The sequence below is a fragment of the Chrysochloris asiatica genome, unplaced genomic scaffold (genome assembly GCF_000296735.1).
Source record: "Chrysochloris asiatica unplaced genomic scaffold, ChrAsi1.0 scaffold00002, whole genome shotgun sequence".
Classification (NCBI taxonomy): Eukaryota; Metazoa; Chordata; class Mammalia; order Afrosoricida; family Chrysochloridae; genus Chrysochloris; species Chrysochloris asiatica.
The window spans coordinates 20,889,705-20,910,778 of record NW_006408520.1 but is presented as its reverse complement, the minus strand read 5'-3'; the positions used below and the strand labels follow the sequence as shown (position 1 = coordinate 20,910,778).

General features: G+C 37.4%; 1 protein-coding gene across 1 annotated transcript in view; it reads left to right on the top strand.

Moving 5' to 3' along the window:
* BTBD8 (BTB (POZ) domain containing 8) overlaps positions 1–21,074 on the top strand; it is an 82,971-nt gene that overhangs the window by 22,784 nt on the left and 39,113 nt on the right. Inside the window, exons 3-5 of the mRNA XM_006831056.1 lie at positions 11,684–11,808; positions 11,849–11,920; positions 18,969–19,086. Of these exons, the coding sequence (XP_006831119.1) occupies positions 11,684–11,808; positions 11,849–11,920; positions 18,969–19,086 (315 nt within the window). The remainder of the gene's footprint in view (positions 1–11,683; positions 11,809–11,848; positions 11,921–18,968; positions 19,087–21,074) is intronic.

The window sequence follows — 21,074 nt, the reverse complement described above, 5'->3', positions numbered from 1 at the left end:
CCTATGCAGTATTTCTCCTTTTGTGACTGACTAATTTCACTCAACATAATGTCCTCAAGGTTCATCCATGTTATGCGGTGGCTTGCGGCTTCCTTGTTATTCTTCAAGGTAGCATAATATTCCATTGTGTGTATGCACCATAATTTGTTTATCTATTCTTCAGTGGATGCGCATTTTGGCTGTCTCCATCTTTTTGCTATTATAAATATGCTATGAACATTGGTGTGCATATATCTACTCATGTTATGGCTCATATTTCTTGTGGGGAAATACAAGTAGAGGAATTGCTGAATCATAAAGTATTTCTATTTCGAACCTTCTGAGAAAGCGCCGTATTGCTTTCCAGAGAGGTTGGACCATTTTTCAATCCTACCAACAATGTAGGAGGGTCCCAGTCTCTCCGCATCCCCACCAGCATTTATTGTCCTCTACTTTTTTGAGCTTTGCTGTTATTGCTGGTGTGAGATGATATCTCATTGTTGTTTTGATTTTCATCTCTCTAATGGCTAATGATCGTGAACATTCCTTCATATAGTTGTTGGCTGCCCAGATCTCTTCCTTGGTGAAGTGTCTATTCATGTCCTGTGCCCATTTTTTAATTGGTTATTTACCTTTTTGTTGTAAAGGTGTTGTAGGTTCCTATATATTTTGGAAATGAGTCCCTTGTCTGATATGTTGTTGCAAAAGATTTTTTCCCATTCTTTGGGCTCCCTTTTTACTCAATTGATGAAGTCTTTTGATGTATGTAAGGTTTAAATTTTTAGTATGTCCCACTCATCTATTTTGTCTACTTTTGTTTGTGTAATTTTCAAAATGTTTGGTAGTCTGTTTATGCCCTGTATTAGATAGAGCCCTTACATTGTTCCTGTTTTTTCATTGATGGCCTTTGTAATTCTGGGGTTCTCATTTAGGTCTTTAATCCATGCTGAGTTGGTTTTTGTATAGGGAGTGATGTAAATGTCTTTCAGTCTTTTGCATATCGCTTTCCAGTTCTACCAGCACCATCTGTTGGAGATACCATCTCCTCCCCATGCAATATACTTAGGTACTTTGTTGAAAATCAGTTGGCTCTATGTGGATGAGTTAATTTCTGGATCTCAATTCTGGTCCATTGATCAATGTATATCTTTCATTATACCAGTACCAGGCTGTTTTGACCACTGTAGCCATGTAGTAAATGTTGAAATCAGGAAGTGAGAGGCTTCCCACCTTGTTCTTCTTTTTAAGAAGTGCTTTTGCTTATCCTGGATCTCTTTCCTTTCCATATAAAGTTTGTAATTGTTTTTCCCATCTCTTTGAAGAATGTTGCTGGAATCTGGATTGGGATTGCATTATATGTGTAAATTGCTTTGGGCAGTATTGACATTTTCACAATGTTAAGTCTTCCTATCCAGGAGCATGGTATATGCTTCCATTTTGTAAGTCTCTTTTGGTTTCTTGTAGTAGTGCTCTGTAGTTTTCTTTGTATAAGTCCTTTGTTTCTCTGGTTACATTTATTGCTAGCTATTTCATCCTTTGGGTGACTATTGTAAGTGGTATTGTTTTCCTAATGTCCATTTCGGCACTGTCGTTATTGGTATAGAGGAATCCAACTGATTTTTGGATGTTGATTTTTTACCCTGCCACTTTGCAGAATCCTCCAATGAGGTCTAGTAGTTTTTTTTACTGCGTCTTTGGGGTTTTCTATATATAGGATCATATCATCTGCAAATAGAGAAAGTTTTACTTCCTCTTTGCCTCACCACCTGGATATCTGTTCTTATCCTTTTCCCTTCTTTGACTTTGTTAATAATTTGATCATTGATTGGCCTCACAGGTCCTCTGAATTCATTGTTGTAATTTTGTTCTGTTCTGAACTCTGCTGTCCACTGAGTTCCTGGTGGTGTTGCCACGTCTGTCAATCTCTGGTTATTATCTATTCATGCTGGTTTTCATTCCAAAGAACTCCCTTTAGGAATGTTTGAAGTGCTGGATTGGCTTTGACAAAATCTCTTAGCTTCTGTTTATCCTGGAGTGTTTTGATTGCACCATCATATTTGATTGACAGTTTTGCTGGATAGATGATTCTTGGTTGGCAGTTTTTTTTTTTTTTTTTTTTTTTTAGGGTTTTATATATGTCTCCCCATTGCCTTCTTGCCTGCATAGTTTCTGCTGAGAAGTCAGAGCTTAATCTGATTTACTTGCCTTTGTAGGTTACACTTCTCTTTTCCCTGGCTGCTTTTAGGAATCTCTCCTTGTCTTTGATTTTGGAGAGCCTGATTGTGATATGTCTTGGTGATTTTCTTGTGAATCCTTCCTAGGGTTCTTTCAGCCTCTTGAATGTTTATCTTCTTGTGCTGTAAGATGTTAGAAATTTTTTCTTCCAGAAGCTCTTCAGCTATCTCTTCTGTGGACTTTTGTGATTCTTCCTGTTCTGGAATGCCAGTAATTCTTAAGTTATTCCTCTTCATGTTATCCAGCATAAATCTTAGACTCTCTTCCGATTTTTTAATCCTTTTTTTCTGCTTGCTCTTCTATCTTAGCAGTATTGAGCGATTTGTCTTCCAGCTCGCTAGTTCTGGCTTCCATCTCTTCCATTCTGCTCCTTTCCCCTTTCAGTGTATTTTCCATTTCTGATGTTTTATTATAAACCATCTGGACTTGTTTTTGCAGGTTTTGGATTGTTTCCAGAACTAAATCTATCTTATTTGATTGCTCCTGTAGCACTTTCCTGACTTCTTTGTTATTTTCCTCCTCTCCTTTTTGGAGCATTTGCACTTGTTTCCATATTATTCTTTTGAATTCCTTCTCAGGCAGATCCAAAGCCTGCTCTTCTACTGGAAAGTCTGTGTCTGCTTCCAGCTTATTTTTCTCAGTTACTTTTTTCTGTTTTTAGATATGTGTTGATATCTTTAATTGTGTTTTCTTGGACATTTTCTGTAGTTATGTGGGTTTTAAATGCTTAAATGGATGTCTGTTGCTTTTCTGTTAAGCGTACAGAGCATCTCCTGGTGGATATGATCTGGAAATAGGCTTCCCTTTTCACGTGTAATGCCTAGAAGTTGGTATTGGCTGTTGTCCAGATGGTGGAGTATTACATATGCCTGTAGCTTGGCTATATGAGCACAGTTGCTGTCTCTTCTTGAGTAAGATAAGGGGGAGAAAGCTCCAACCCATGGGAAAAGAGTGAGGCCAAAAGGACCAAAGAAAGAAACTATATAAAAACAGAGACAGAAACCACCAATCAAAAACAAAATTAAAATATCATTGGCTGTCCAGTGGCCTTTTGACAGTGCAAGAAAGGATAAAGAATCCTGCCCAGGTCAACTTTGGGGATGGGTACCAGAGTCAGATGTCATAAGAAGCAGCCTGTGGGTTTCCTCTCTGTGCTGTGGGAAACTGTGCATGCAATGCTGGACCCTTTTGGGGTGTGCTCCCGCCCACCTGAAGTAGTCTGGGCTGGGCAGTGAAGGCGCTATCAGAGTGAAGAGGAAAGATATATGAAAAATGAAAGATGAAAAATCAGTCATGCCTCTCCCTCCAGACGCACAGCTCCACATCTTCTAGTGCTGGGTCAATGCCTCTGCTTGGCTGTGGCCTAGCCCCCATTTTTGATAGCCAATGCCTGTCAATTGTCCATTTTTGATTGCCTGCCCTTATCAACCCAGTGCTCTGAGGAAACAAGATTGATCTTCAAGATAGATCTTGAAATGTTTCTTTCTTTCTTTCTTTTTTTAAATGATGAATGCAACGCCATTCCTCTTTAATTTGTTATTCTCAGCATAGTAAACCATATGATTGTCAGATTCAAAATGACCAATATAGTCTATTTCAGCTCACTAATGCCTAGAATATTGATCTTTAGTGTGTTTCATATCATTTTTGAAAACTTGTAATTTACCTAGATTCATACTTCAATTATTCCATGGTCTGATTATTAATTCATGTTTACAGCTGTTTCTCTTCTGATTTGTGCTCCATCAGCAAATGAAGGTTTAGAAAGCCTTACTCCATTTATGTTGTCACAGTCATCTCGACTTTGAGTAGGCAGTTCTCTCCATATCTGAGAGACTCATCGTCTGGCAGTGTATCTGACAATAATGGTACTATTCATTGTATCTCTATTCAGTATTCTGATACCATCTCAGTGTTCTACTGCTGTTCCTAAGATTTTCAGTAGTTAAACATTCAGATGTAGTCTGCCTCTCCTTCTTTCTAGTCTTAATATGGAAACTCAGCTGAAACCTGTCTACCATGGGTATTTCAAATGCTTATAGCATAACTTCTGGCATCACAGCAACATGTAAGCCACCACTCATAGCAACCCTATATTAGGTTTCCAAGGCTGTAAATCTTTATGGGAGCAGAAAACTTCATCTTTTTTTCCATGGAGCGACTGGTGGGTTTGAACTGCCAGTCTTGCAGATAGTATAGTTCAGTGCTCATCCTACATTGCCACCTGAGCTAAGACAAGTGAATTACTAAGAGAAATTGTCTGCAACCATCCACTGACCACAAGGGTATTTTGTGTTTGGTTTAAATCTGTGCCTGTTTGAACTGGAGCTCTATATAGGATTTCCAAGGAGCAACTGGTAAGTTTTAGCCACTGACCTGACCTAGTGGTTCAAACTGACCTTGCAATTGAGTGCTTATCCTACAGTGCCACATACCCTTATGATTAAAATTCATCTTAAGATCATAAAAATCTTTGATATTCCAAGAAAAACCTACATTGTTACAGTTGTATGTATGTGTATATGCTTGTGTGTGTGTAGGCATGTGTAAAAGAGGAAAAGAACCTTTGAATTTTCAGTTTAATATCAGTAATTGGAAGATGCTAGGGAGAAGTGTCAATTAGGTAAACATACACACAAGAGGTCAGTAGTTTGAACCCACCAGCTGCTTCACGGGAGAAAAAAACAGATTTGTTCTGATAAAAATTACAGCCTAGGAAACCCAGTAGGGCAGTTTTACTCTGTCACGTGAGGTTGCCATGAGTCAAAATTGACTTGATAGCTCACAGCAACAACGCCCCGTTTTACTACTAGGTCTGGAAGTGGGTGGGATAGGTGTCTTCCTTGTGCATATTATTACTACTTCCAGACCTTTTTCCCTCCTTTCTTCTTAATTCCCCTATTTCAAATCTCATTTTATCAGTTTATTACTGCTTGGTAGTCATTCATCCACAGATACCTCAGGTCAGTCCTTGCTCCTTAAAGATTATAGCTACTGACTATCGTCAGTCTCTCTATCAATTGTCATAATTCTTGCTAAATATAATAGTTACATATATGTTTTCAATACTTGGGTTTCTCAGTTTCTTAAATGTTCATCCTTAGTAATCTTGTCCTACTTCAGCTGTTTTACCCTGTCAAATCCTAAACCATGCCAATGCCAATAGCTGAAACACTCCATAATTTCTCAGTTTCTAACTTTCACTTCCTCTCTTTCTGACTTACTCCTTTTACGACTCCAACTATAATAATTAATCAACCCATTAGGACCAATAATTAATATTACATAGCTCATCTTTGTTGTTGTTAAGTGCTGTTGAGTCAGTTCCTACCTTACTCAGCTTAAATTCCTTGGTCTATCATTGTATTGGAGTCCTGGTATGGTGCTGTGGGTTAAAGCGCTGGACTGCAAAGTTGGTTTGAACTATAAGGTCGGCAGTTCAAGCTCACCAACTGCTCCTTGGATCTCGATGGGTCGCTATGGGTATAAACCAACTCAATGGAACTTAACAACAACAATCATCATTGTATTACTCCATTTGTATAAGTACATAGTCCTTGTCGCCTCTGAATTATGATATATGCATGTCAAAACTCTAATTCTTATATCTAACTCAATGACTACTCCACTTCTGCATCCATATAATTGATGTATGAGTGGAGGAAAACACTCAGAAGGCTAACTGGTCTCACTTTATAGTCATCGCTATGAACCTCAAGTAGGCACTTAGTTGTAATGTCAGTTATAACTACATCCGTACCACATTCTTATGACTTTGTTTTTACATTCTCCTCTTCCTTCAAACTTCAACTGCATCCCTCCCATCCTCATCATTCTCATGTGATAAACCTTGCTTCCTATTTCATTGAGAAAATTAAAGCAATTAGAAGAGAACTCTTATAAATGTCCACCACATAAACTCACTTATTTACATTTGCATCCACATGTTTTGCCTTCTTTCTTGTTTCTATTGATGAACTGTCGGTTCTTTTAAAGTCAATCCCTCCACTGTCCTCCAGATTTTACCTTATCCATTTTACCTATTTAGTCACATTACTCTAGCAGTTCTATTTTCCACAAAGGTTTTCGTATTCTTGGATCTTTTCATCAGCATAGAAACATTTTTTTTCCCCCTGTCATATAAAAAATGATAAACTCTCTGCTGACCCCACTTGTTAAGTACTGTCAAGTCAGTTCCAAGTCATAGTGACTCTGTATAGGGTTTCTAAGGAGCAGCTGGTGGGTTTGAACCACAGACCATGTAGTTCATAGTCCAGTGCTGATCCTACAGTGCCACACCAGGAGTCATTACATTCTAGCTAATAGTCTAATGCCATACTTCCTTTCATACCAGAGTCCTTTGTGAGTTATCTGTCACGCTGTCTTCAGTCCCTCTCCTTCCATCCTTCCTTTCTTTGAGATGTAATTTATATACCATAAAATTCACTGGCTTCAATGATTTTAGCAACCGCTGTCTAATACCTGAATGTTTTCATTGTTTTAAAAATAAATCCTCACCCCCACTCCCCCCAAAAAAGAAATCCCATACCCACTAGTAGACAGTCACACCTATTTCCACTTCCTCCCTATCCCCCAGTCCTACCCCAGTAACTATAATCTTTCTATCTTTCTTTATGGATTTGCCTTTTCTGGGCATGTCACATACATGGAATCATATATTTGTCCTTTTATGTCTGACTTATTTCAGTTAGAACATTGTTTTTCAAGTTTCGTCCTTGTTGTAAGCATATAAGAACTTCATTCCTTTTTTACAGCTGAATAATATTCCATTATATGTATGTTCTGCATTTTGGTGATCCATTCATTGATAACCAAAAAATGGCAAAAAGTGCCTATTGTGAATAATGCTGCTGTGAACATTGGTATCCAAATATTTTCTTGAATACTGTTTTTAATTCTTAGGGTATGTATTTAGGAGTGTAATTGCTGGATCGTTTGGTATGTACATACCAATTTTTTAAGGCACCACCTAACTGTTTTCCACAGTGATTGCACCATTTTTCCTTCCCACCAAAAATGTACAGGGGTTTGAACTTTTCCTTATCTTCTCCAACATTTGTTAGTCTCCATTTTTTTTTTATTAATAGTCATCCCAGAAGTTTCAAAGTATTATCTCTTCGTAGTTTTGATTTGCATTTCCCTAATACGACTCCTGGTGTGGCATTGTGACCTAATGTGCTGGACTGCAAAGTCGTTTGAACCACAAGGTCGGTGGCTCAAGCTCACCAGCTGCTCTTTGGAAACCCTATACAGGATTGCTATGGATCAGAACCAACTCAATGGCACTTAACAACAATGATGGTTAATAGGCTCCTGGTGTGGAGCTATGGGATAAGGACTGGATTGTTAATGACAAGGTCAGTGGCTCAAACCCACCAACTGCTCCTTGAAAACCCTATACAGGGTTGCTATGAGTCAGAACCGACTCAATAACAACAATGGCTAATGATGTTGAGCATTTTTATGTGCAGTTGGCCATTTTAACAATCTACCTGGATAAATGCCTATTCCTTTGCCCCCTTAAATTGGATCGTTTGTATTTTTGTTGTTGAGTTGCAGAAGTTCTTAATGTATTCTGGATATTAAATCTTTATCAGCTAAATGGTTCTCAAATATTTTCTCCCCTGCTATAAATTGTCTCTTTAATTACTTGATAGTCTTTTGATGTATAAAAGTTTTCATTTTGATGAAGTCCAATTTACCTATTTTTCTTGTTGCTATTTGTGCTTTTGGTGTCATATCCAAGAATCCATTGTCAAAAACAAGGTTTTGAAGTTTTATCCGTATTTTTTTCTAAGGGTTTTATGCTTTTAGGTTTTCTATTTAGGTTATTGGCCCATTTTGAGTCAATTTTTGTTCATTTGTGTATGGAGATCTAGCTATCCCAGCACCATTTATTAGAGATACCATTCTTAACCCAATGAATGAACGTGGCACTTTTGTTGAAGATCAGTTGATATAAATGTATGGATTTATTTTTGAACTTCCAATTCTATTGCATCAGTCTGTATGTCTATCCTTATACATTGAAAACTGTGAGAGCTAGGACTTAATGGGATTGCCTTTTTTCCCTGTGGATTTTTCTGCCTTTGACAGAGTGCAGTCACTGCTTTTATTTTGCTCTCTACTTAGTGAGAGATGTTGCATTATTCTTTTCTGAGAGCTTTCCATCTTACATGGGTTCCAGTGACCACAGGTGTTACTCTATGAGTACCACACTGCTTAGGTTATTGTCGCTTTAAATTAGGTAGGATGAGTCCTCCTAATTTGTTCTTGTTTTTGAAGATTTTTTGGCTGTTTGGGTTCCCTGCAAATTCCATATGAATTTAAGGATTGATTTTTCCAATTCTTTGAAAAGGCTTTTGGAACTTTGATAAGGATTTTGTTGAATTTATAGATTGCTTTAGATAGTACTGATGTCTTAACAATATTAAGTCTCCCAATCCATGAACATAATGCCTTTTCATTTAGTTAGGTCTTAATTTCTTACAACAATATTTTATGACTTTTCAGTGTAAAAGTCTTTTACCTCCTTGGTTAAATTTATTCCTAGATATTTGATTGCTTTAGATGCTAATCTAAAAAGATTATTTTCTTAATTGCCTTTACAGACTATCCATTGCTGGTGTATATAAATCTGACAGATGTATTTTTTGTATTGGTCTTGTACCATGCTACTTTACTCATTAGCTCTAGTAGCTTCTATGTAGATTCTTGTTGTTGTTGTTAGGTGCCGTCAAATCAGTACTGACTCATAGCGACCTTATGCACAGCAGAACGAAACACTGTCTGATCCTGGACCAACCTCACTACTGTTGCTGTGCTTGAGTCCATTGATGCTGCCACTTGGCCAATCCATCTCTTTTTCTCTGGTCCTCCAACCTACCAAACATGATATCCTTCTTCAGCGACTGGTTCCTCCTGACAATATGTCTGAAGTATGAGAGACAAAATTTGGCCATCTTGGCCTCCAAGGAGCACTCTAGCTGCACTTCTTCTAAAACGGATCTATTGGTTCTTTTGGCAGCCCACTTTCAATATTTTCCTCCAACACCATAACTCAAAAGCATCAATTCTTCTATAGTCTTCTTTATTCACTGTCCAGCTTTCACATGCATATGAGGTTATTGAAAATACCAAGGCTTGGGTCAGGCGCACCTTAGTCCTCAAGCTGACGTCTTTGCTCTTCAACACCTTAAAAAGGTCTTGTGCAGCAGATTTGCCTAATGCAATATGTCATTTGATTTCTTGACTGCTGCTTCTGTGAATGTTGATATTTGATCCAAGAAAAATGAAATCCTTGACAACTTCAATCTTTTCTCCATTGATCAAAATGTTGTTTATTGGTCCATTGGTGAGGATTTTTGTTTTCTTGACATTGAGATGTAATCCATGCTGAAGGCTGTGCTCTTTGATCTTCATCAGTAAATGTTTTAAGTCCTCTTCACTTTCAGCAAGTCAGCTTTTATCATCTGTATATCGCAGGTTGTTAATGAGTCTTCCTCCAATCCTGATGTCACGTTTTTCTTCATAGAACCCAGCTTCTCGGATTATTTGCTCAGCATACAGGTTGAATAAGTACGGTGAAAGAATACAACCCTGTCTCACACCTTTCCCAATTTTAAAACATTCAGTGTTCCCATGTTCTGTTCGAACAACTGCTTCTTGGTGCAGGTACAGATTCCTCATGAGCACAATTAAGTGTTCCGGAATACTCATACTTCTCAACGTCATCCATAGCTTGTCATGATCCACACAATCGAAAGCCTATGCGTAATCAATAAAGCACAGGTCAACATCTTTCTGATATTCTCTGCTTTCAGCCAAGATCCATTGGACATCAGCAATGATATCCCTCATTCCACGGTTTCTTTTGAATCCGGCTTGAAATTATGGAAGTTCTCTGTCAATGTATGCTTGCAGCCATTTCTGTATTACCTTTAGTAAAACTTTAGTCGCATGGGATATCAAAGAGATTGTCCGATGATTTCTGCATTCTTTTGGGTCACCTCTCTTTGGAATGGGCACAAATGCGGAACTCTTCCAATCAGTTGGCCAGATAGTTGTCTTCCAGATTTCTTGGCAGAGATGAGCGGGTGCCTCCTGTGCCTCCTCACTTTCTTGAAAGATTTCACGTTGTATTCCATCAATTCCTGGTGGCTTGTTCTTTGCCAATTCCTTCAGTGCACCTTGGACTTCCTCCTTCAGTATCATTGGCTCTTGATCATATGCTGCCTCTTGAAATGGTTAAACATTAACCATTTCCTTTTGGTAGATTCTTAGGGATTTTCTATACTGTATTTAGAAATGGTTTTAATTCCTCCTTTCTGGTTTACATGTTTTTTATTTTATTTCTTTTTTTTTGACTAATTACACTGTCTAAAACTTCCATACAATATTGAATAACAGTGATGAAAGCAGGCATCCTTGTTTCTGATCTTAGGGGGAAAGCTTTCAGTCTTTCAGCATTAAGTAAAATATTAGTGGTGTATGTTTTATAAATGCCCTTTGTTATGTTGAAGAATTTCTCTTCTATTCCTACTTTGTTGGGGTTTTTGTTTTGTTTATTTTTTTTTAACATGAATGGGTATTAGATTTCATCAAATGACTTTTTGCATTAACTGAAATGCTCATGTGGTTCTTTTCTTTTATTCTATTAATGTGATATTGTTGATTTTCTCATGTGGAACTACCCTTACATTCCTGAGTTAAATCCCACTTGGTCATGATATATATATAATTCTTTCATTATGTTGGAATTGGATTGTTAGTGTTTTGTTGGAGATTTTTATGCCTAATTACACAAGGGCTATTGATCTGTAGTATTTTGTTTTGTTTCCCTTGTGTTGTTTTATCTGGCTTTGGTATCATGAATACTAAATGAGTTAGGAAGGGCTCACCTTCCCCTTTCTATTTTTATGCAAGAGTTTGAGAATTAGTGCTAATTCTTCTTTAGATGTTTGGTGAAATTTACCAGTGAAGCCATTTGATCATGGACTTTTGTTTTGTGGTGGTTTTTAATTACTGATTCAATCTCTTCACCTGTTATAGGTCTATTGAGATATTCTATTTCTTCTTGAGCTATTTTTGGTAATTTGTTTCTAGGAATTTGTCAATTTCATCTAGGTTATTTAGTCATTACATTATAAAACATTAATAATATTTATAGGCTACCTTTCAAGCTTTCTGCTGTTTAAATTGACCTTTCTCCACTTGTTGTTAAGGGCTGATGAGTTGGTTTTGACTCATAGTGAACCTATAAAGGGCTTCCGAGAATTGGCTGGTGGGTTTGAACTGCCAAAGTTGAGGTTAGCAGTCCAGTGTTTATCCTACAGTCAAACTTCCACACTTAGTCCTGATTAAAAAGGTTTAATATTATGTGATTGTAATACATGAAAGTAGCATGTTGGCATTATCCTAATTATTTTTATTAAATTTTGTTTATTAGGATTGTATATTCATCAAACAGAAACATAAAGAACTACAAAGAGGAAATTCTAATGAAAAAGATACTAGACAGTGAGTTACCACCAAAGAAACCTGACCTAAGTCTAAAAAAGTGTATGGACAATGATGGAAGATCATCTATAGAATTCTTAGGTAAAAAAATTACTTGATTGTTCTCTTCAAAAGAATGAAATTTCAGAGAGTATCAGCATTAGTGAGAATTGTTTAATTTCTACTGGTGAGGTAGTTTAATGTATTTTTGTAAAATGTTATAGCCATGAAAGTAATTATGTACTGATACTATGTGAGAAAACAAATATCATAAATCTGCTCTGCTGTTTATTTTATATAAGCATGGGTAATGAAAATGTAGTATGATCAACATCCAGTTTTCCCAAGTAAATGGAGATGGTGTTATTATGGATAAATCCACAAGGGATTCATACTTTTTTTTGTAACTATTCAAGCCTCCATATGTTATTATCCTTATTCTAACCTATACCAGTAAACATGCTCTAACAGGCCTATAGAGTCAATTCTGTTACAATGTAATATATGCATTCCTAAAATTTAAAAAAATCATCATGCAGCACAAAATCATCAATACATGAAAACTCTGTAATAATGTATTTTAAAAACAATAGCAATAGTAGAATAGTTTTACATATAGTAAATGGCTAAATACATAAATACAAGAATAAATATGGCCCGTTGCCTAGAAAAAGCCTTGCCATTTGATCATGAAAGTAAGCATTGGAAGGACTGTAGTTTGTGAGTTGTTGGAAGGAAAGTCTTAAGTTCATAGATACAGCTAGATAAATAATGTTGTTGTTAGTGCTGTCGAGTCAATTCTGACCCATAGTGACCCGGAGCAGCTGGTGAGCTTGAACAGCTGACATTGCAGTTCAAACGGCTTTGCAGTCTGGCGCATTAACCCACAGCTCCACACCAGGACTCCAGATAAATAATAGTGAGCTATATATATTCTTGATTGCATCTTGAAGCTCTAGACTACAAACCACAAGGTCGGCAGGTCAGACCCCCCATTTGCTCTTTGGAAACCCAATACAGGGTTGCTTGAGTCAGAACCAACTCAGTGGCACTTAACAACAACATATATATTCTTGATTGCAGTCAAGATGCATTGATAATTACTGGTGATTAAAAGGCGAAGGTTGGAAACAAAGAGGAAGGATAAGTGGTTGAAAAATATGGCCTTGATGATAGAAATGATGCTAGAGACTGCATGATAGAATTTTGTAAGACCAGTGACTTATTCATTGCACATACCTTTTTTCAACAACATAAAAGGCAACCATAAACATGGGCCTCACCAGATGGGAGTACACAGGATTCAAATTGACTACATCTGTGGGAAGAGACAATGGAGAAGTTCAGTATCATCAATCAAAACAAGACCAAGGGCAGACTGTGGAATAGACCATAAATTGCTCATGTGCAAATCCAGGCTGACGCTGAAGAAAATGAAAACAAGACCATGAGAGCCAAAATTGACCTTGAACCCAAGTGAATTTAGAGACCATTTCAAGGACAGATTTGATGCATTGGACACTAATGACCAAAGGCCAGAAGAGCTGACAACAAGATGACAACAAGAACATCATACAAGAAGAAAGCAAAAGGCTTTTAAAAAACAGGAAAGAAAAGATCAAAATGGATGTCAGAAGAGACTCTGAAACTTGCTCTCTAGAATAGAGAAGTTAAAGTGAATGGAAGAAATTAGTTAAGTAAAAGAACTGAACAGAAAGTTTAAAAGGGCAGCTCAAGAAGACAAAGTCAAGTATTATAATGAAATATGCAAAGACCTGGAGTTAGAAAACCAAAAGAAAAGAATATGCTCATCATTTCTCAAGCTGAAAGAACTGAAGAAAAAAAATTCAGTAATTACAATAATGAAGAATTCATGGTGTGGTGCTGTAGGACCACAAGATCAGCTCTTCAAACCCACCAGCTGCTCCTCAGAAACCCTATACAGGGTCACTATTAGTCAGAACTAACTTGACAGCACTTAACAACAACAACAACATGGGCAAAATATTAAACAATGCAGAAAGCATCAAAAGATGATGGAAGAGTCACTGTACAAAAAAAAAAAAAAAAGTCAATGTTCAATCACTTCAAGAGGTAGCATACGATCAAGAACCAGTGGTACTGAAGAAACAAGTCCAAGTTGCACTGAATGCATCGGTGAAAAATAAGCCTGTAGGAAATGACGGAATACAAATTGAAATCTTTCAACAAACTGATGCAGCACTGGAAGTGCACAGTCATCTAGGCCAAGAAATTTGGAAGACGGTTACCTTGCCAACTATTTGGAAGAGATCCATATTTGTGTCCATTCCAAAAAGAGGTGACACAAGGGAATATGGAAATCATTGAACAATATTATTAATATCTCATGCAAGTAAAATTTTGATGAAGATAATTACAAGACTAATACAATAGTACATCAACAGGGAATTGCTAGAAATTCACACTAGATTCAGCAGAGAAGGTGGAACTAGAGATATCATTGCTGATGTCAGATGGACCTTGGCTGAAAATATAGAATACCAGAAATATGCTTTGTTGTTGTTGTTGTTGTTAAGTGCCATTAAATTGATTCCAACCTATAGCAACCCTGTGTAGGTTTTCCAAGGAGCAGCTGGTGAGCTTGAACCACTGACCTTGTAGTTCAAACGACTTTGCAGTCTGACGCATTAGCCCACAGCGCCATGCAAAGACTTTCGATTGTGTGGGACATAACATTGGATAACATTGTGAAGCACAGGTATTCCAGCACACTTACTTGTGCTCACAAGGAACCTGTACATAGACCAAGAGGCAATCATTAGAACAGAGCAATGGATGATTGAATGGTTTAAAATTAGGAATGGTGTGTGCCAGGGGTGCATTCTTTCACCATACGTATTCAATCAGTTTGCTTAGCAAATAATCTGAGAAGCTAGATTATATGAAGAAGGTGGCATCAAGATTGGAGGAAGACTCATTAACAACCTGTGTTAGGCAAATGATACAGCCTTGCTTGCTGAAAGTGAAGAGGACCTAAATACTTACTAATTAAGATCAAAGACCACAGCCTCCAGTACGTATTACACTTCAATATAAAGAAAATAAAAATCCTCACAACTGGGCTAATAAATAGCATCATGATAAATGGAGAAAAAATTGAAGTTGTCAAGGGCTTCATTTTGCTTGAATCCACAATCAATTTTCATGGAAGCAGCAGTCAAGAAATCATACGATGTATTGCATTAGGCAAATTGCTGCCCAAGATCTCTTTAAAATGTTCAAGAACAAAGATATCTGTTAGAGGAATAAAATGGGTCTGCCCCAAGCCATGGTATTTTCAATAGCCTCATCTGCACATGAAAGTTGGACAGTGAAAAAAAGGAAATTGTAGAATTGATGCATATGAGTTATGGTATTGGAGGAGAATATTAAAAGTACCATGAACTGCCAGAAGAGCAAACACATCTGTGTTGGAAAAGAAATGGAGTCAGAATGTTCCAGGATGATAAGACTTTGTCATAAATCGGACATGTTCTTAAGATGGACCAGTCCCTGGAGAATGACATCATGTTTGGCAAAGTGGAGAGTCAGAGAAAAAAGAAAGAGCCCCAACGAGATGGATTGATGCACTGGCAGCAGCAGTGGGCTCAAACATAACAATTGTCAGAATGATGCAGGACCAGGAGGTTTTTTATTCTGTTATACATAGAACACTGTGAGTCAGGACCCACTTTAACAGCATCTAGCAACAACAACATATATATTCTGATAAATAACACATATGGATCAGAAAACATGCCATCTTAGCACCAGTTTGTTAATCCTCATCTCCATGAGGAGATGCAGTGAGGGCCTAATGTTACCGTGCATGTGCAGTCAGATTATACTGTAGGAGAGGAACCCTGAAATTTGAGGACTCCAAGTCCTGGTGTGGTAGTTCAAGCTTTAAATCCTGGAGCTGTGGTAGCATAGTGATTATGAATCGGGCTGCGAACCGCAAGGTCAGCAGTTCAAAACTACCAGCTGTTTCACAGGAGAAAGATGAGGCTTTCTGCCCTTGAAAAGATTTACAGCCTTGGAAACGCTGTACAGGGTCACTATGAGTCGGAACCGACTCCACGGCACATAACAACAAGTCCTGGTGTGGCATTGTGGGTTAATGTGCCAGACTTACAAAGCCCTTTGAACTGCAAGGTCAGTGGTTCAAGCTCACCAGCTGCTCCTCGGAAACCCTATACAGGGCTTCTTTGGGTCAGACCCACCTCAATGGCACTTAACAACAAGAAGCTTTTTTAGTCTGCTTACACATCTGTTCATCATCCCCTCCAGAGAGAGACCTTTGCTTTAAAGGTAAAGAAATCTCTGGGAGGGGAGGGAAACATCTCTAGATTTCCCACCTTGTAATAATGTAAGGAGCTCTGGTAGCATGGTGGTTACGAATCCTGCTGCTAATCTCATGGTCAGCAGTTTGAAACTACCAGCTGTTCTGCGGGAGAAAGATGATGCTTTCTGCCCCCATAAAGAGTTACAGCCTCAAAAACCCTGTACAGGGTCGCTGTAAGTCAGAACCGACTCCATGGCACATAACAACAATAACAACAATGTAAGGAAATGGCTTCAGGGGAGGTATCTAAATCTTTCTGGTTGTGTTTATGTTAGGTGCCACAGAGTCGGTTCTGATACATAGCAGCCCTATGCACAACAGAATGAAACTCTGCCCAGTCCTAGCTATCCTCACAGTAGTTAGGTTAGAGCCCATTGTTCTGCCACTGTGTCAACCCATCTTGTTGGGGGTTGTCATGGACTGAATAATGGTCTCCCAAAATGTGTGTCAGCCTGGCTTGACATGATTCTCAGTGGTTTGGCAGTTAATGTGATGATCCCCATGATGTGATCTGATGTGATAATCCAGTAAGAGGATTAATGGTGGGATATGCTAACCTTCCATTACCCATCTGTCAGTTTGTCATACTGTGGTGGCTTTCATGTGGTGCTGGAAGCTATGCCACCAGTATTTTAAATACTAGCAGGGTTACCAATGATAGACCCAAGTTTCAGCAGAGCTTCCAGGCTAAGACAAACTAGGAAGAAGGATAGGTGGGCTACTTCTGAAAGGTTAACCATTGAAAACCTTAGGAATAGCAGGGGAACACTGTCAGCACCAGAATATTGAATACTGAGATATGATGAAGAACACCAGAATATTGGCAGATAACAGTGCCTGAAGATGAGCCCCTCAAGTTGGAAGGCACCCAAAATACGACTGGGAAAGAGCTGCCTCCTCAAAGTAGAGTTGACTGTGATGATGTGAATGGAGTAAAGATTTCGGAACCTTCATTTGCTGATAAGACACAACTCAAAATCAGGAGAAACAGCTATAGACATCAATTAATAATCACATGGAATGTACGAAGTATGAATCTAGGAAAATTGGAAGTTGTCAAAAATAAAATGGAAAATTGATATTCGAGGCATTTGTGAGCTGAAATGGACTACATTGATCATTTTGAACCTGAAAATCATATGGTTTAACGTTCTGGAAATGACAAATTGAAAAGGAATGGTGACATTTGTCATAAAAAATAAAAAGATTTCAAGTTCTATCTTGAAGCATAATGCTGTCTGTGATAGGATATCCATACATATATAAGGAAGATTTGCACACTAATCTCTAAAGCCAGTGTTGATGAAATTGAAGAATTATACAAATTTCTTCAATCTGAAATTGATCAACTGTGCACTCAAGATGTATTAATAATTATTGGTGATTGTAATGTGAAGGCCAGAAACAAAGAGGAAGAATCAGTAGTTGGAAAATACGGCCTTCTTGACAGAAATGATGCTGGAGGACACATGATACAATTTTGCAAGACCAATGACTTCTTCATTACCAAAATCTTTTTCAACAACATAAAAGATGACTATACACATGGGCCTTTCCAAATGGAATACACAGAAATCAAATTGACTACATCTGTGGAAAGAGACTGTAGGAAGTCTCAGTATCATCATCCTAAACAAGGCCAGGGGCAGATTGTTGAACAGACTATCGATTACTCATATGCAAGTTCAGTCTGAAGTGGAAGAAAATTAAAAGTTCACAAGAGCCAAAAAATGACCTTGAATATATCCCCCTGAATTTAGAAACCAACTCAAGAACAGATTTTATATATAAGAAACTAATAACTGAAGATCAGAAGAGTTGTGGGATGACATCAAGAACATTATATAGGAAGATCATAAAAGGCCGTTAAGAAGACAAGAATGAAGGAAAAGGCCATAATAGATATCAGAAGAGACTCTGAAACGTGCTTTCCAGTGTAGAAGGCAGAAATGCTAAAGCAAAAAGAAGAAAGGAGGGGTAAAAGAGCGTAACAGAAAAATTTAAAGGACAGCTCAAGAAGACAAAGTACAGTATTATAATGAAGTGTGCAAAGCCCGAGAGTGGGAACACCAAAAGAGCAGAAGATACTCAGCATTTCCCAAGCTGAAAGAACTGAACAAAAATTCAAGTCTTGATATAACAACAGCAATGTTAATCTTGATTCTACTATGAGATTGATCTGTTATATGGAAGATTTACAAGGGTGTGGCATACAGTACCTTTTATCTTACAAAAGGTAAAAGGAGAGAGACTTCAACAGAGAAAGAGAGTTCTGTACTTCCTTCCTTCCTTTTCATATATACATGCCTGATAATGTCATTTCCCACTGCCAGTGGTAAATTTTTTTTAACCAGAGATATTTTTCAAAACACTTATTTTCAATATCTCTCTACAGTGTATCAATACTAAACTCATAGTAAGTGCTCTGCATATGCATTGATTTCAACTGATTTCACTTTCAATGAATGCACAAATTGTGTTAGCCACATACCCATGAAGTAAGGAATGGGAAAGAATTAAGTACTGAAAAATAATAGCAAAATTGGAGAATTTTTCTAATTTTTAAAGTAAGATGTTCAATTAGATGTATAACTTTGTGATATTATTACATATATTTAAATGTGTATTTGTATCTAAAGATATATCTTTGTTTAAATGTAAGTAATTATATTTAAAAACAATTTTTAGATAATTTACAATTTTGTTTTATTTGAACTTACTACTTAAATATTTCAACATGGCTACTCATTCCTAGAATAGTTTATTGAAATAATTGTGTGGAAAACCTTTTGTAAATATTAGAATACAAAAAAATTGAATACCTGTGATATTAAGGAAATAATTTTTAGTCATTTCTTTCCTTTTAAAGATAATTCTGATGTGGAACCTGCATCTGAGTTAGGAGAAGATATACTGAAACTTTATGTGAACCACTGTTGCCCAGATATTGATATTTATGTTGATGGGAAAAGATTTAAAGCTCACAGGTAAACAGAAATGTGATTGATTTCCTGTCTTGATTATAACCGTGGACTATAGTGGAGTGGTTGTCTCTCTAGGACAGTGGTTTCAAGCTCTTGATTCACACAGACCACAGGGGTTCCTCATTGTTGCCTCAGGGGGTCTCTGACATGGGAAGGGGTTAGCTATTTGGCATGATTTTCTGCCTGCAAGCTCACACATGCACCCAGGCACCCACATAGATGTGCGTCAGCCAGAGAAGATCCTTTATCATCTCTGTTTTACATTAAGCATAAACCTAAGCCTTCATTTGAAAAAAAATGTTCTGTTGCCTAAAATAGGTTTGAAAACCACTGTGACAGAAAATTTAGCTAAATGCAGTTTTTAATTTTACAGGCATTGTAGTATTGAGAATGACTGTTTCTCCATGAATGACATATAATTTCTCTGAATGCATTTTGGCTCAAATTCTGTGATTCAAAATAGATGGTACTCATGAATAGCATTGATTAGGAGTTTTAATATTTCAGTGCACTTAAAAAAACAACAACCCATTATTTGGCTTTTGAATTGGGTTGCTTAAACATTCCAGATTTTAAATTGAAGCCTGTTCCCTGTTTTGGTTAGGCTTTTTTTTTTTTTTTTAATTTCAAGTCACAAAAATCTGCTTAAAAGAAGGAAAAAATTAACAAGAAGTACAGGTTATTTATCTGTTGGAACTTAAGAGAAAGAAGTACAGCTGGACTTCACAATGCACAAGAATCAGAACCAAAAAATTGAAGAATCTGAATTGTTATCCTTCCTCCTTTTCTTTGAATTTCAAATAGGATATTGATTTAAGAAGTTGTTCTGTTATATACAACCTACCACCAGGATTGGTTCCTTGGTTTGGAGGTTTAAGTTTATGATTTTATGGAACATCCCTGTTAATTGGCCTACTAATGTGTTTACTGCTTCTGGTCTACTTCCCAGTTCCTTGCATCTTGCCTGGGTTCAGAAACTTGCAAGTGGCCATCTAAAGCACAACAATTGGTCTCTATTCACTTGGAGCAACACAGGAAGAAGAGAGTCAGAAATAGAAGGGGTAGCTAATTGCCTCCATGAAAAATTGCCTCCTTTGCTATGAGACCAGAACTGAAAGCATTGGACCATAAAGTTGGTTTGAACCACAAGGTCAGCGGTTCAAATTCATCAGTCGCTCTTTGAAAACCCTATACAGGGTCACTATGAGTTGGAATCGACTCAATGGCACTTAACAACAACAGTTACTGAATATTTAAAAAAGATAATTATTATGAATTGAGTGAAGGTGTACAGAACATGTCATTAGCCCCACATTCAAAAAATCATACTTTCATATCATCATAATGCTTGCAATCCCATCCCCATTAATAGTATTCACCTCTCTTCACTTTAGCTCTTAAACTCCTCTCTGTGTCTTGCACTGCCTTCATCTTTCCTCTGCCAACCTCCTTCTTGCTGTATATAGTCTTCCCCATCACCCAAATTGACATGCGTCCACCTTTACCTCGTAAATACTTTTCCTTTCCCTCCCACCCCTGGTAACCATCATAGAATGTTTCTTTTAGCAAGAAAACCTTTTCTTAACTTTTGACAACAGTGGTCTCATGCAATATTTACCCTTTTTGTGATTGACTAATTTCAATCAGTAAAATGCTCTCCAGATTCAATCATGTTGTGAGTTGTTTCACAGATTTGTCGTTATCCTTCAGTGTTATGTAGTATTATGTTATGTGTATGTACCAAAGTTTGTTTAACCATTCTTCTGTTGATGGATATTTAGACTGTCTCCAATTTTTTCTACTGTGAATAATACTGCATATATTAACATTTGTGTCATGGCTCTCATTTCTTGAGAATTGCTTGTAACAGTCCCAAGTAGAGGGATTGCTGGGTCATATGGTATTTTCAGATAGACTACATCTGTGGAAAGAGAAGATGGAAAAGCTCCATATCATCAGTGAAGACAAGGCCAGGGGCAGACTGTGGAACA